This window comes from Daldinia caldariorum (genome assembly GCF_022478825.1).
Source record: "Daldinia caldariorum strain CBS 122874 unplaced genomic scaffold F4812scaffold_5, whole genome shotgun sequence".
In the NCBI taxonomy this organism is placed as follows: domain Eukaryota; kingdom Fungi; phylum Ascomycota; class Sordariomycetes; order Xylariales; family Hypoxylaceae; genus Daldinia; species Daldinia caldariorum.
Window position 1 is genome coordinate 1,088,246 of NW_025953041.1, and position 15,414 is coordinate 1,103,659.

General features: G+C 48.4%; 4 protein-coding genes across 4 annotated transcripts; 1 reads left to right on the forward strand and 3 right to left on the reverse strand.

Moving 5' to 3' along the window:
* F4812DRAFT_457952 (uncharacterized protein) lies at nt 1-446 on the reverse strand (the record flags this gene model as incomplete). Its single annotated transcript, XM_047937263.1, has 2 exons — nt 1-66; nt 288-446. 2 exons carry the CDS (start codon nt 444-446, stop codon nt 1-3), a joined length of 225 nt encoding a protein of 74 aa, XP_047791727.1.
* Nucleotides 447-1,355: 909 nt separating this feature from the next.
* Nucleotides 1,356-4,870, reverse strand: F4812DRAFT_422953 (uncharacterized protein). The gene is made up of 2 exons (XM_047933717.1): nt 1,890-4,870; nt 1,356-1,821 (listed from the first exon to the last, which is right to left on the reverse strand). The coding sequence occupies exons 1-2, from the start codon at nt 4,494-4,496 to the stop codon at nt 1,810-1,812; spliced, it is 2,619 nt and encodes an 872-aa protein (XP_047791728.1). The 5' UTR covers nt 4,497-4,870; the 3' UTR covers nt 1,356-1,809.
* A 2,761-nt stretch (nt 4,871-7,631) lies between these two features.
* On the forward strand, nt 7,632-9,785 carry F4812DRAFT_328391 (SAC3/GANP/Nin1/mts3/eIF-3 p25 family-domain-containing protein). The gene is made up of 2 exons (XM_047931545.1): nt 7,632-8,834; nt 9,032-9,785. The coding sequence occupies exons 1-2, from the start codon at nt 7,767-7,769 to the stop codon at nt 9,344-9,346; spliced, it is 1,383 nt and encodes a 460-aa protein (XP_047791729.1). The 5' UTR covers nt 7,632-7,766; the 3' UTR covers nt 9,347-9,785.
* Nucleotides 9,786-10,789: 1,004 nt separating this feature from the next.
* F4812DRAFT_422960 (Coatomer, alpha subunit) lies at nt 10,790-15,371 on the reverse strand. The gene is made up of 6 exons (XM_047933718.1): nt 15,060-15,371; nt 14,922-14,971; nt 14,526-14,845; nt 12,571-14,469; nt 11,392-12,515; nt 10,790-11,332 (listed from the first exon to the last, which is right to left on the reverse strand). The coding sequence occupies exons 1-6, from the start codon at nt 15,087-15,089 to the stop codon at nt 11,090-11,092; spliced, it is 3,666 nt and encodes a 1,221-aa protein (XP_047791730.1). The 5' UTR covers nt 15,090-15,371; the 3' UTR covers nt 10,790-11,089.
* Nucleotides 15,372-15,414: the final 43 nt, after the last annotated feature.

A 15,414-nucleotide genomic window follows, 5' to 3' on the forward strand; every position in this document is an offset into this window, starting at 1 on the left:
TCACTTATGCTCAAGCGTCCCTGGATTATGCGCAACATCATGGCCGTGCTGATCCTTGAAGAGGACCTGCAAAAACGTCAATATCAGCTTCGATTTTCGGTTTTGCTTCTTCATCCCCTTCTTCTCCCCCTTTGAATCTCACTCTTCTCACGAGAGAGATAGGTATCTCATAACAGGGTTATAGAGGTAAATAAATACACGAATTTAAAAAATAAATAAATAAGGGAGGGAAGAAACGAGAAGACAAGTAAAATGTAGTAGTACAAGTGACTACTTAAATCACTTACCTTAGGTGGATTCTTCACCCTGGCCTCCCGCGCCTCGGCGCCCGACTCGACGACCCGGTCGACTCGGCCCTCGCGCCGGCCGCCGCGGATTCTGGTCCACACCACGTCGCCTTCTTGGATGGGCTGGCCTTGCTTGTCGTCTACTTGCGAAGACGGCATGGTGTATCGATTTTTTCTTCCTTTTTTTGGGGCTTCGGTATCGTATGTTTTTTATAGTATGGCTCTGAGAGTATGCTACGTAGGTAGGTAGGTAGATGGTGAGAAATTAGGTGCTTGTTATTGAATAGACATAATCTTTTACTTTCGTGCCTGTTAACTATGCGGAGATTTATATAGCCGTATAATGAGGAATTAGGTAGGGTGTCGATCGTGGTAGCTACGGCGAAGACTATCGCGGGTTGCTTGACGTCATCCCGGCGTCAGGTTTACATCGGGGATTGTTATATGTACAGGCCACCTATGATCCTGGGTCCTTTCGAATAGCTAATATAATATATATCAGATAGCTAGGTACCTAGGTAGGTATGTATTTGATGATATAACCCATTCCGTCATGATTCTCTTTAGAACTGACCATGGCCTATGGGTTATGACTTACTTAGTTAATATGGCTTTGCTAGGTAGAATTTACGTTTGAGGCTTCACAACCAGTTCCGCTTTTCCCATAACTATAAGAACTAAGTTAACAATAGTTAAACATTGACTTGATACTCGACTTATATACACCGATTAGATGCCGTAAATTTCTACTTATAACTTATTTTCTACCGTTAGCTAGAGTGTTTCACCCGTATATGTGTATTTAAATTGAAATAAATTATTCTCAAGGGAATAGACTTCAGGTAATATTATCAAAGTCAACTTATCAGCACGAAAAAGCTGTTACTAGAAGACGACAAACCAAGACACAATAGAATAGAATAGTCTATATGGCTACTACAGCTGCCGTAATTTGCTAACACCTTATCGTGACTATTCCTATTCATATACTTACTCAGTCAACTGTATCAATCATTTACTAGTAACACTAGGCACGAGTCGTCACCAAGTCGAGCCGCAAGGTATTCAGTGCTCCTTTATTCATACCCTATCCTCCACTATTGAGCATGCAATACATGTTTTCACGAGCAACAGCAGCGACTCAATTACAAGATTCACAACACAGATCCATCATTGGATAAGTATTTGTAGATGAACCTGTATACGGCTATATTTACCAGGGATTAATCCCCCACCCAAGACCGTACAGATGTAAATTTGCCTATCCATCTATCTATAGGGCCCTCCTTCAAATAAACGCCATGATCTACCATGCAAGAAATCTTCGGCGTCGACATCCCGCGTCTACCTACCTACTATGCAGCTCCTTTACACAACTTAATCCAGTCCAGCTACGCTCTTACACTCCGCCGCTTTGATGACTAAGGTAAAAAGGTTTGTCGGCATCTCAACAGAAGTGGTATCATGATAAGAAGTGAGAAAGCCGTACCCAGTTTATGCCCAATACAATATGCCTGACCCGTTACATAACAACCTAGGATAAGTTAGCATATGGGTTACAAGATTCTGGAATTAAAAAGAGGGGGGGCATTTAAAACTTACGCAGTCATCGCTCTGCTTCACTTGGGGAATACCCATCGCCTCGAAAGTAGCAGGTCCTTGACTAACCTTGGGCGGGGGTTTGGAAACTGGCGCGGACGCCACTGAGCTGGGAGTGCCAGAAGTCGGTGGTGGGCTTGACAATGGGGGCCTGGCTTGTGCCTGTTGGGGTGGGGCACTTGAACGACCGTAGTCGTGCAACGGCGCACCGCCTCCTCGGCCGCCACTTGGTATTCTCTGACCACCAGAACCCCCTTGAGGTACCCCTCCTGGCATGGAACTGTTACGAGGTCCAAGACCGCCGCTCATAGTTGGAGAGGAAGGGCCTGATCCGCGACCGCTATGGTCGTAAGGAGCAGTAGCGGTCCGGGGACCAGGAGCATGAGGTGCCTGCATAGATGATTCTCTCGGGCCATAACCGGCTGGGTATTGCCCGGGGGGAGGTCCCTGTTTCGTGGGTCGGTTGGGTCCAAGTCGTGGATCATACCCGGCCGGTGGTCGTTGATCGAATTGCCCTGTGGTGGGGCGAGCTCTTGGGTCCATTCCAGGGCTGTAGCCGGCTGGACCTTGCGGACCTTGCTGACCTTGCTGACCTTGCGGACCCCAGGTAGCGGAAACTGGGCGACCACGGTTAGGGTCCATACCAGCTGGGGGGATAGGCAATTGGCCTGCTGAGTAGGATGGGCGCATACCACCGTTGCCGGGTGATCCCGTGCGGATCCCAAAGGAACTCCCCGGTCGATCCGCAATAGGGCCGGTTGGCGTTCGACTACCTGAACCGTAAAGAGGAGCAAGTTGCGGCTTCCCGCCCACATCATCTTCGGGATAAGGTACAGCAGCTGGCTTTGGTCGTACGGATAAGGCCGGAGGCCTGTCATCTTCTGGATACGGGGTTGCTGATGCCTGTTGATCAGAGAGGTTAACAGTAAAAGCAGGAGGTCGATTACCACCGCTAATAGCAAGTCGGGATGGGTCGGGCATATCTGTGTGGTTGAAGTTTTGCACTCTAGGCGATGGGTGAGGCGACGCCCTGGGCGAATTTTGGTCTTCCGACAGCGCCGGCATCGGGTTATTAGGTTGCTTGAATCTCTCGGGCCTTTGACCCCTTTGCGAGCCATGCTTCGACTTAATTCGAGTTAAGGCCGTCGTCTCGTGGTCCTTCTTCGACAACGTCTTAGATTGTGACAGACTTTCTAATCGCTCTACGGCGTCCTTGTTACCATGCTCCGCTGCTAATTCGTACCACCTTCGAGCTTCTCGCAGATCCTTTTCGACTGATATTCCGATTTCGTAGTAGTAGCCTAAAGCAAACTCTCCGGTTGGTAGCTTTGCTTTAGCAGCTAGCTGAGCGTACTTGAAGGCAAGCGCTTCATTCTTCGCAAATGAGCCTTCATAGCCAAACAGGAACCATCTGCTAACACCAAGACACGCCTCGGGTTGACCCTGTCTGGCAGCTAAACCATAATAATGTAGTGACAACGCCGGATTGAAATCGCATCCGAGTTGACACAATTCGTAAGCCTGTCCCATCTTCAGCTGAGCCTTAGCAAACCCGAGATAGGCAGCCTTTTCGATATATTGTCGGGCAATACCGACGTCGAACTGTAAAATACCATCGGGGATGGCAATATCCGGGAGATCTCTTGCAATTAACATGCCGTACACAAAAGCGCCCTGGGGAGCATCTTCGTCGGCCGTATCAGCGGCAGTATGGATCAAGTCTAAACCTCTTACGATATCTTTGGGTTGGCCACGTTGGCCCAAGAGGTTGATCATACCCAGGCGATAAGAAGCGGCGGAATCGTTGACAGATAGGCCAAGCTGATAATGCTGCAAAGCTTTGTCCATATCGTTGGAGTTCTCGTACAGCATACCGATGCGATAGTCGGCGCGGCCCCATCCCGACTTGGCAGCATTTGAGTAGCAAGTGTAGGCCTCTTTCTTATCCTGTCGCTTACCGAATTTACCAAATTCCAGCCATTTGCCTCTAATAAATAAAGCTTCAGGATGTCCTTGGTCTGCCAGGTAGCTAATTATGTTAACAGCGTCGATGCGCAGCTCGTGTTCAATCTTGGGCGTCGCAGTCCTTATTGGTAGCTCTCGGTCATTCGGGTTGCGCGTGGCCTCCTCTTCACGAATGGCATTCTCGGCAGCTATCTCGACGTAGGACAGGACGTCGCGGGCCCAGCAAATCTGCATGTTGGGATCGTTGGAATGGAGAACATGGTGGCGGCTCTCGGCTAGTACCGCCTCCTTCTCCTCGTCACTGGGAGGAATGTGCTCCCCTTGAACCTTGGGGAAAGGCGAAAAAGAAGGTAATTCGCGCATATCTCTAAGGTCGCTTTCGAACTGAGGAGCGCGGTCCTGTTTTTCCTGGAACGGGCTGAAATTGGATGCGGGACTATAATCAGTGGCGGGGTTATGGTCTTGTTGGTATTGCTGCCCAAAGCTATTAACTCTGGTGTTTAGCACGGTGGACAATGACGGTTCGCGAGTGTGCCCAAAACCGGATCCGGGTGCTCGCGACGATGAATTTCTCGGTTCTACTGATCGAGCTTCTAGTTCCATGCGTTGAAGGCCTTGTTGCATGTTCTCGGGAACTTCTGGCATTACCCTATTAAATGCGAAAAAAAAAGTTAGGTTAGGTCAGGTCAGGTTGGCTCGAGTCAGATGCTGACAATCAAGTCACATAGATGTTGCCTAGAGGTAGAGGTCTCGCATGCTGTTGGTTGGAAGGGTTGGAAGCGGGATATTGTTTCAAGAGGTAGGTTAATGGGTAAAATATGTAAGGCGACGTAAGGCAATGTAAGGCAATGTAGGTTGGATATAGATAAGTGTAGGTAAGTGTAGGTTGATGTAGGGGTAATATAGGTAGGTGTGATGTAGGTATAAGTCTTGTCTTAGTCTCAACAAGTTCTTAGACCATCGGGTTAATAAGTTCTTTAGAAACATTTAAACGCACCTTTGTGGTGATGGGGCTATAACCTCGGGCATGTAATAGTCGTCCATACCCCCTGGGTAGAATGTAGCTCCAAATTTAGACATTTTGAAATCGTCTTCGCCTGTCTGCGGCTGGTGAGGACCTGCATAAAATTAAAAGAAAAAATGTACTTTGTTAGCCCGCCGCTTCTAGAACCAATGGGTCACGCCAGTCCGGCTACAGCCCGGCGTAAGATGGATGCTAAGAAGTACTTGATCTGACTTAGACTGTTGGAGCTGCTGGAGCCTAGAGCCTAGTAAAAGGAAGAATCCGTTGTTGTGGCGGGGTCCCTTATTTTCCTATTTTCGACCGGGTGTGCGGCCCAAAATAAAATAAAATAAAATAAAAAAGACGTAATTCGCAATAAGATTTTATGGGTTATGGGTTATGGATTATTGGAGATTTGTTGTTAATAATTGTCTCTTTTCCCCTCTCTTTCGCAAGGCTTTTAACAGGGAATACAAGACCCCTTGTCCGGTTCCTATGTTCTTGCGTTCTTCGAGGATGCAAAGTGACAAAGTAACTCTGACGAAGTGTTTAGGTATGTATTGTACAATACCTCTGGGTCCGACCAGGCGCCAGCTGAGGGTAAGAAGAGTAAGATCTATTATGCTGTTGGCCGAAGTTGCTGACTTTTTAATTTCCTAGGCCCAGTGATGTAATAAAAAAGGGGGGAGCTTTATCGGTTCTGAATTAACGTTTAAAAAGTCTCAGGGTGACGATTGTTTAAGTGCTTTGGGGTGGTCCAGAAGTCCAGAAGCTCTCACTGCTGAGGAGGGGCTTAGGAGGTAGGAGGTAGGTACCTCCTTCTGGACCTGCCGCGGCCCGCCAACTTCCCCGGATAGGTTAAACAAGGTTTGCTAAGCCCCCTTAGCGTCGAGTTTTAAAGGACCTAAACTGCCTAATTCTTTATAGGTACCACTCTACCTCATTAACCCAAGTTTCGGCCAGTTATTAGGCACCACTAATAAGAAAAAGACCGCCCAAAATCAATTATTGAACATGGCCGCGTATTATATAGATTCGCCGGCATCCTCAACAGATGGAAATCAACCCCCACGTATTCGAAACCGTACAAAGCAGGCATTGCAAATAGAATATGTCAGATCGTATTTCGGACATGTGAATGAGTGAATGAAGAATTGTCTTCCGAGATCATAGCCTAGTCTGATATTATGGCCTCTTAGGTACTTAAGGTAATAATAGTTGGCCTTATAGAGATGATGTTCCTGCATAGCTGCACGATCATCCCGGATGACGGGTCGTTACTTGAAGGTTTGGTTCCGGAAGTTGCAAGTTCAGGGATCCGAGAAATCTTAAAAAAAAAAAAAAAAATCGATATCCGTGCAGGGTCTCCAAAGGTGGCATGGGTGGTGGGTGATAAAGAAAAGGGTGTTAAGGAAGGGATAAAAAGGGGAATCTTCTCACGTACCTTGGCCAGTCAGTCTTGGACTGCGCGTCCGCAGCTGGTTGTCCCCGACCGCGCGTTTTCTGCTTGGGCCTCCGTCTCGTCATCTTGGTCAGTACGAAAATCGATCGTATTAGTCTAATTAACGACTACGTAATCCCTGTTACCGATGTTGAAATTGCCGATTTGGAGGAGAGGAAATCAAGGCCGTATTATATATCGAGAGTTGAAGCAAGGAGGTAGTCAATTGATAATACGTAGTAACTACCTAATGCGATCGATACATGTAACTACCTAGAACTATTTGAGATAACTATTCAGAGCTTCTTAGGTGATTCCATTCTCTAGATCCAGATCCATCTCCACCCCAGCAATCACTACATAGTGTGTATATGCAGATTTGACATATTTAGCTCCATTCAAGAAAGAGATGGTAGTATACAGAACGAGATGAAAAGGGGTATCTTCGGTATCAGCGGCCGAGACGTCGGTCATCCAGCAAAGGAAGTTTGATAAAAGGCAGGATTGAAGAAAAGAAAAGAAAATGAGATTTACCTGCGTTAATGCTTAAAGTTATTATGCAGGTGTCACGACCGGCACTACATTCTTCACCACCGTAGCTAGTTCACCACAGCCTCGTTGTGTTCTATTTCTGGATCAGCACGGCCGTAGCCGCAGCTGAATAGGATACCTATACCTAGCTGCAGAATACCCACAGGCTGCCACAGGTAGCAAACAAGTTGACAGCAATCCTGATTCCCCCCGCTGATCCTTCCAAGTCTTCTACGCATGAGCAGATAGATGGGTCAATGCAGACGATTTTTAGTAGTACCTAGATAAGTAGCATAAAAGAGCGTCGGACAAAGTTTGACGCAAACATGATGCTGCAAAAAGCTGCTGTCCTCCCTGACTCCCGAAAAAAACGCAGGAACGAAGGAAGTTGTATAGAAGACCCATTTGCTACAGCTGGCAGGACGGAGTAAAACACGGTTGTATCTGATGTGTCATGTGGACCAGATTATTCACCATGCCGGTCTTCAGCAGCTAGCATGCCAACTAGTAGACAATATTGAAAAAATGTCCGAAATGGGTTACAGAGGGTGATCGATACTGGTTGATACCTGACCAGGACCTCGTGGACAATGGGTAGTGGACAAGTCGTCAACTGACAAGCCCCAGAAAGAGGTGACAACCCATCGAGATAACCATTTTTTCCAACCATTCTATTTTGTTAGTGGACGTTCAACACATGGTGATAAGGAGCTCATATTAATAGGATAGGATAGGATAGGATAGAATGGAATATGATAGGATAGGACAATAAGACAATTACCCCAAAGTGACAACATGGAGGCCATCTCTGTTGAAGGTAAGAAATACTATTTTTAATAATAAACATTTTTTTTGTTTAGGGTAGGGAAAAAAAACATTACATTATTACAAAACACAAGTTACAAAAATAAGAATTTTGAAGGTTTTCTTTTTTGGAGAAATGAAAGTACGGATAAGAAAAAATGGGACATCAAGTCCCCCAAATCCCCCAAGTCCACCAAGTTCACCAGCCACAAGAACTACAGGAACTCCAGGAATACATGTACGAAGCTTAAGCCACATATGGCGCAGAGTTCGTCACTCTTTGAAGCAAAGTGGATCGGGTTCTTTCGTCAGCCTCTCAGCCTGTTGTTGCTTGCCTTGCCTCATCACCAAACCGATAAATCCACATTCACCAAATCCGCAAGACCAAGTACCAACCCCAACACTTGCCATCCGCCGTATAGATTTCTCCTCATCTGAGTATCCTTCCGAAGTACCGATTGGGAGACCCGAGCTTAGGAAAGCTCCACTGTCCTGTTCGTATTTCCCCTCCCCGGCGACCACCTCGAAGCTCCAGCAGCCCAACGGTCCCAGCGAAGCCGTCACCCCCATAGCCATCTCGTCGTTACCTTCTACCGCGCCATCTTCACCGGTCCTTCCGCCCTCCGCCTTGTCACCACCCCCACAGCACAAGAACATGGCCGAACGAAACGCCGCGCAGCTCCTCAACCTGCTGCGCACGAATCCCACGCTGCCCTACTCCGAGGCCTCCTCCCTCCTCTCCAAAGCCAAGATCCAGCTGCTGCAGCTCAAGGCCGCGACGCCCAGCGCTCCCGGTACCCCCGGCGCCTCCCCGCAGCACCTGGCCCTAGCCCGGGATATCTACGAGCAGGGCGCACTCTTCAGCATCCGGGTGCGGAACCCCGACGCCTTCACCCGCTACGTATCGCAGCTGCAGCCTTTCTACGAGCTGCCGGACATCGCTGGCAGCGGTGAGCGCAACAAGGTTACCGGACTGTACCTGTTGCTGCTGCTGACGCAGGGTCGCTATGCCGAGTTCCACTCCGAACTCGAGACGCTCAGCACGAGAGCCAAGGAGGGCGGTACCGGCGAGATCGAGGGAGACAGGTTCTTGGGATACCCGATCAAGCTCGAGCGTTGGCTCATGGAGGGGAGTTATGACCGCGTGTGGAAGGCTATGAAGAGCCGAGAGGTACCAAGTGAGGAATATGGTGTTTTCTCCGAGGTGAGTTTTAACGATTTATACTACTACATCTTATACATCTTACTCCATACACATATCCATATCCGTATACTCTACCTGTCTTATCTATCCATTTCTTCTATCCCCATCCTACCCCAACTATCTATACCCGTTGTTATATTCCCAACATATATAGCCCGACGTAAAAACATCCAAACTAACTCATAACCCCCACACAGATTCTAACATCCCAAATCCGCTCCGAAATCGCCTCCTCCAGCGAGCGCGCATACCCCTCCCTCCCCCTCAGCAGCACCAAATCCCTTCTCTTCCTCGACTCCGAAGGCGCCGTCATCGACTTCGCGCGCCAACGCGGCTGGACCGTCCGTGACGGCCACATCTACTTCCCCACATCCGCCGCCACCGTCGACGGCGAGCCCGTTAACATCGCCTCCGAGACCGATGCTGCCGCCGCTGTCGAGGACAAGGAGTTCAGCCGCATGGTCATCGAGAACACCCTCGGCTACGCTCGCGAGCTGGAGACCATCGTCTAATCTCAATCAAGCTATGCTTACCTATCAAGGCCGTTTGAAAGGCGGGAACTAGTTGAAAGAGAGAAAACCACACATATAGTCTATTCTCCTTGTATCCCCGAATAGGCTAAAGCTGAGGTCGCAACGAGAGAGACCCAGGCCCAGACTCAGACCCAGACCCAGACCCAGAACTTAGAAAATGAAACGAAAAAGTCGCCGAAGTTATGCTAGCTACGTGGATGACTGGCGGTGCTACGAAGAAGGGGAGTTCCGATACACTTAATTAATTATCGTAGGAGGCAACGGCAAGCGCACAGAGATAGATAAATAAGCTAGCCCCCAAGTGGGCTCTACTTACGAAACAGGGCCATGAAGAGGCTCCCCCGGCCTCTGTATGAATAAATATATGATTTTAAGCACCAACACCCACCGTCACGTATATATCTATGGAAGTAAAAGTGAAAGTGAAGACCCTTAACTACCTGTAAGAGTTAAGTTACAGTAATTATTACTCCTACCTAATCTCGTCCCAGGGGTTGATGCTACGCTAGAGCCGGCTAACAAGCTTCTCTCGGACGCCAAACCCCTAATATATATCATAAGGGACTTTCCTGATGGGGCTTCTCGCTTCAGATAGAATAGATAGTGGTGGTATTAACTACGGCTTAGCTTATCCCGCCTGTTACCTTGGGGTTGAGAACACTTGGGGGCCAGGCCAGAAGCCGACGGGCCTTACTTCTGGCTCAAGCCTCGACCTCGAGGCGCGGTTCGATCGTTGTCGTACGCCATGGCAATAATGGCATTCTACCTGCAAGTATCTATGTATTTTAGAGGTACTTTATTGATCCCACATTTCCTGATGTTAATGGCGAATACACCCTCTAGCTTAGATAATGCATTACTAACATATTTAAATACCTTTGTAACATCTATATTCCATAGTACCGTATCTCATCATACCAAAGTTTGTTCGTTAGGCGTTCCTAATACATACCTACCTGTAACTAAGCCACATACCGCTGCTATGGCATAATCTCGATATTGCCCCAGTTCCGAACCGTAAGGTTCCGACATTACATAGTAAAGACCGTGACACCCAGTGGGATTCTTGTGTCGGTAAAAGACGAGACCTTGCTAGTGATACTAATGAAGGTGCCTAAGGTAGCGTTGATTCGGAGTTGGAAGGTTTTAGTTGCTACACGGTTAAAAGGGGAGGCCGCCTTTCAACTTGACCTGTTGTATCGCCTTTACCTGATTTTTGGCATGTATGGATGGTAACATATTGGAAAGGTTAAGAGGCTTTACTATAAGATATCAAAGCGATATGTAAGTGTTAGGATACCACCTTTTAATCTTTTAATGATTGCTGTGTTAGTTTTATTAGGTGGGAGGTAGGTATCTTGGTTGAGGTCTTTTTCAGCTTTGTCCATGAGTGCTATGCACAAAACAATCAACATCCATTACACTGATCTAAGAAACACCAGTCATCTCACACTACGCAATACAACAACTCCAACACTATTATTTAATCGTACTCAAGTCAACAAACGTATGAAGGTAAGTTTCATTTGATTCAGAGAACTCCTCGTCCTGGCTTTCTACATAAATATACGGGTCATTTTTAGCCCCCTGGCCCCGGCCCCGGCGACAATGACTTTTGTTTTCTCTTCTCTTCCTCCGGCCACATTCCGCAGAGTACAACTCGTAAAATTCATTATTACCTACTCCGTAGCTAGGTTAGGGCTATCAGACATCCCTGTTTATCTAAGCAAATAACTTAAGGCCGCTACCGTGCTTGCCAACTTCGCACACCTCGCAGACGGTGCAGACGGTGCCCTTGTACTTGCTATGGTACTTGGATCCGTCGAATGCACACTCCTCGTAGGGGGTTCCACTGTAGATGGGCGTGTGGCTGGCAGCGCAGATCTCAAATTCGGCGAACTGGTCGTATTCGATTTCCACCGCGTCGTGTGGGTTGCGCTCGCACTGCGCTTTTATCCTTCGCGCCTGTATATTGGGTTAGTTATGCTGTTAGAGAATAAGGTAAGAAATAGGCAAAGACTTACAGTCTCGAGAATTCTTTGAGCACCGCCATTAGCTAGGATGCGGTTTGCGAAGCTTAAGGCGGAACTGAAGTTCTTGCTCCTAGATGCTAGGTTCATGGCGTTTAAGAGAGCAAGTTGTCGGTGAGGCACCTCGATCTTGGGAATTGTAAAGTATGCTGACAACTCAAGACTTCGCTTGAGAAGCTCGGGGTTGCCATTGATGGCATCCGGGGGGCCCAACTTTCTTCGTGCAAGTTCGATCGACATGGCAACGGTGTATTCACTTGCCGAGGTAATGAGCTTCTTAGCTTCTGCTACCTCACTCTCACTCGCGACCGCGTTTGCAAGCATAGCATGCAGGATGCTCTTGAAAATTTGTACGCCCTCTTCAAGTTTGTTCGTTTTCATCGCATCATATCCTTTATGGAGATCGGTAGTGGCAAGGTGTTCGATGTCTCGTGGGATGATGGGCAAGACTTTCCTAGGATCCGTCTCTTCCAAGTTACGGCGAATATAGTTAACCAGTGGTGGTAATCCGGCGCACGCAGGGAGGAAAGTCCTTGACGCAGAATAGATCTCCAGGAAACGGGGTTTGAGCGGAGTGAAGTTGACAGCGCCAACTTGTCGGTTAAGGAGGTTCATCGCAGACTCGAAGGAACCCGCGGCAATGTGATCCGCAGCCAACGGCGAGTTGCGAGCCCAGAGATCAGCCTCGCTGCTACCAGCTCCACCAGCATCCGTGCTCTCGACGTTGACGAAGTCGCTATCCGCTTCGGGGACGATGTCATCGCCCATATCCCATCCGGCCGCATCCTCGTCGTCTTCGACTTCCAAACCACTATTTCGCTTAGCAGCAACATCTTCGTCAACAGCCTCATCTAAAAGACTGTTTCCAGCTGCGGCAGGCTCATCCTCAAGAGTTATGCCTTCCAGCTGACTAGCAAGGGCTTTCTCGAAAAAGGATTGCGAAGTCGCCTTCGTAGGCCAGTTAGCCTTGAATGTCGGAACAACCGGCTTCGGGGGAGTGAGGTTCTCGCCGAAGGCGGGTAGAGTCAACTGCTCCTCAGAAATACCAGTTGCTTCTAGGATTGATTGACACTCCTCGTCGAGTCCATGTGCTTTAGCAGTCATGTATGCCAGAGGATCTACAAGTTGATTAGCTCCCACCCGCGTTAAAAACAATTGAAAGGTGCAACTCACATAAGTCAATCTCCTTGAACATTTGTATCCTATCTTCAACTTCGCCCAAGTATAACGCGTTCTGGAACCTTGCAGTGAAGTCACCTCGGTGCTCTGCAATCTTGGCCATCCTCGCGAGTTTCGAATGGTCACCAGTTGCGAGATATAGGAAGGAGAGCTTGTCAAACTGCTTAAGCTTCTGGTAAGCCATCTCGACAACCTGGTGGTTCCCATGCGCCAAAGCCTCTGTGCCCAATCTCGTCCAGAGCTTAGGTCGGTCCAGCTCCTTTGCCATCTCTACAGCTACGTCGAGGTTACCGCATTCAATAGCAAGTTCGAAACGAGTAGTAGGGTCCTGTACAAATTGCAAAGCGATCTCGGGGTATCCTTTCTTTTGGAGATACGAAATAATAGATTGGCCGACCAAACTGGAAGTACGTATGATGTGAAGCATTTCCTCATAGTTGCGTTTTACTAGCGACAACTTGAAGCGATACTCGGTCGGGTCGATATGGAGGATCTTGGGCCTAGCAGCACGGTCAAGGCAGTAAACATTTCGGCCCTTGACTCTAACTAGGTACACGGTTTGATCAAGTGTCCTTACAATGCCGTTGTCGCCGTTCATAAGGGTGTACTTGACGTGGTTCAGGGTAGAGTATAATAAAACGCCCGCATCGTCCCAAGTCGCGCTCTTGATCCTGATAGTTTCATGTAGAGTGCTAACCTGTTCGAGGGTCTTCGTCACTATTGTGACATTGTGCTTACTCAAAAGGGCTGCGTGAAGGCCATCGTTCGACCAGACAACGTACTTGACACCATTCACTGCCAACTCAGCAATGCTCTTCTTCTGTTGGATGTCGTAAAGATGAACCGCCGTAGGAGTAATGATGAGCAGGTTCCCGGTACCGCCAAAGTAGATATCAGTAGTTCCGGGAGGGGGCTTAATGGTCCTTGCCGTATTATTAGAAAGATCTTTAATGTCGATGGTTTGATTGGCCGTGTCAAGTACAGCAAATCGATTTCGAGCTACGAAAATAGCCGAGTTTCCTGTTCCACTCTTCGAATCTGTCGCTTCCAACGCGCCAGAACCGTCCCGAGGGAGGTTGATCAACTCATATTTACCTCCGTCGGCAGGTGAGGTCACGAGGACAGAGCGCTCGGCCGGGTTGTAGGATAACGTGCGAGGCGGGACCCAAGCGCTACCAAGTCGCTTCAAGGACAGTAATGTTGGGCTCTCGGCGTTCTTTTGGAAGTCGTAAGAACGGACGTGTTTCTCCTTCGTGACGAAGAAGAGCGTATTTTGGTGAACGGCCGAGGCAGGACGCTCGCGCTCCAGCTTGAATACCATCACACCATTGTCGTGACCAGCAGCAAACAGGTTGATTTCAGGATGTGCCGCGATGACCCAGAATCGGTCGTTTTCTCTCTTGAAGGATTGAACAGCAGTGCGCTTCTGAGAATCCCATACTCGAATCGTCTTGTCCTCGCCGCAGGACAGAATTAAATCTTGATGGGGGTGAAACAAGCAACCGGAAGCATTCTGGAAATGACCACGGCAGGTATCTACTTCCCAGGCCTTCGTCTCGCTAAACCGCCACAACTTTATAAGACGATCGTCTCCAGCAGAGACGATGTGCGGCGCTGTAGGATGAAAAGCGACCCAGTTAACGCCTCGGTCGTGACCCTCGAGCACAAACTTCACCATCGCGTCGGTGTTGCCAAACATATCTGTCTGCTGAGCGTTCGATCGGGCAACCTGATCCTCAAAAGACATAGACGTCGGGGCGGAATGCTTCTTTCGCAGGCCAGATATATCCCAAACGCGAACGGACTGGTCGAGTGACGCGGACACTACAAGGTCGTCCTTCGGGTGGAACTGGGCGCACATTACATAGTGGTTATGACCGGTCATCGTGCAAACTAGATGGGCTGTCAGCACGTTTCCCCAATAGCTAGACTTCCCTCGCAGCTCATACTTAATGAACGATTTTGCCAGTTCCATATTCGAATCGTCTGGTCGTCGGAGGCTGATATAATCCACGGCAGCTCGTGGTGGAAGAAGACAGTTCGTACATAATCCAAATGTCCGTTTAGAGTAAACAGACATCTTCTCGTCTGGTAAGACCAGACCTTGATCTTGTAATCGTCGCCACCGGAGACGAATAGAGGTTGTGTCTTGTGAAAATCGACACCTCGGACGGGGCCATCGTGCTCTTCAAAACGATCAATAAGGGTTCCCATGCGGTAATCCCATAGCTGTATAGTTGAAGAGTGTAATGATACGAGGATCCATGGTCTGATTGCTCCCGGTTAGCAGCGAATAGCGGTGACGATAGGCAGATGGATATATGGCATAAGGGGAATGGTCGAACCTCTTTGGGTGAAAGGCAATGCCTTTCGCTCTCGAAGACTTGGACTCGAACTATAAGGGTAGAAGGTCAGTATGTGTCTTAAAGGTATGCGACCAAGTTGAAAACGTTGAAAACATATCAATGCGGTATGGTATGTACCTTTGTTAGCATTCCCGAAGAGGCCTGCATTGTGAGGATGGTAGAGGCAGCAGGAAGCCCCTAAGCTTGTGTCATGAATGAGCAGAAGAGATGCGCCCAATTAAGATGGCGACTATAAAGAGGCGATCGGAGAAAGAATTAGGAGGTGGTAGTGTTATTGGATGGTGGAGAGCTGTGAGGCTCTTGGAAATAATCTCCTAACACCAACTCTTGGGGGGGGAGGGATTCTTGAAGATGGTTCGTGAAGTAAGTACAAGTCAATTCGTGGCCCCAAAAGTGACGGTGGTGGATTAATTCGTGACTAGGTTCTAGTGTAAACGTTGCTGTGTTTCTGGACTGGGCTTGTGCTTTCCAA

Bases quoted from the DNA above. Each gene is read 5' to 3' on its own strand.
- F4812DRAFT_422953 (XM_047933717.1), bottom strand. From the start codon at position 4,496: ATGCCAGAAGTTCCCGAGAACATGCAACAAGGCCTTCAACGCATGGAA.
- F4812DRAFT_328391 (XM_047931545.1), top strand. From the start codon at position 7,767: ATGAAAGTACGGATAAGAAAAAATGGGACATCAAGTCCCCCAAATCCC. The intron at 8,835-9,031 runs GTGAGTTTTAAC...ACCCCCACACAG, and splicing joins AATATGGTGTTTTCTCCGAG to ATTCTAACATCCCAAATCCG.
- F4812DRAFT_422960 (XM_047933718.1), bottom strand. From the start codon at position 15,089: ATGCAGGCCTCTTCGGGAATGCTAACAAAG. The intron at 14,470-14,525 runs GTATGAGCTGCG...CAGCCCATCTAG, and splicing joins CTGGCAAAATCGTTCATTAA to TTTGCACGATGACCGGTCAT. The intron at 11,333-11,391 runs GTAAGTCTTTGC...CCCAATATACAG, and splicing joins CTCAAAGAATTCTCGAGACT to GCGCGAAGGATAAAAGCGCA.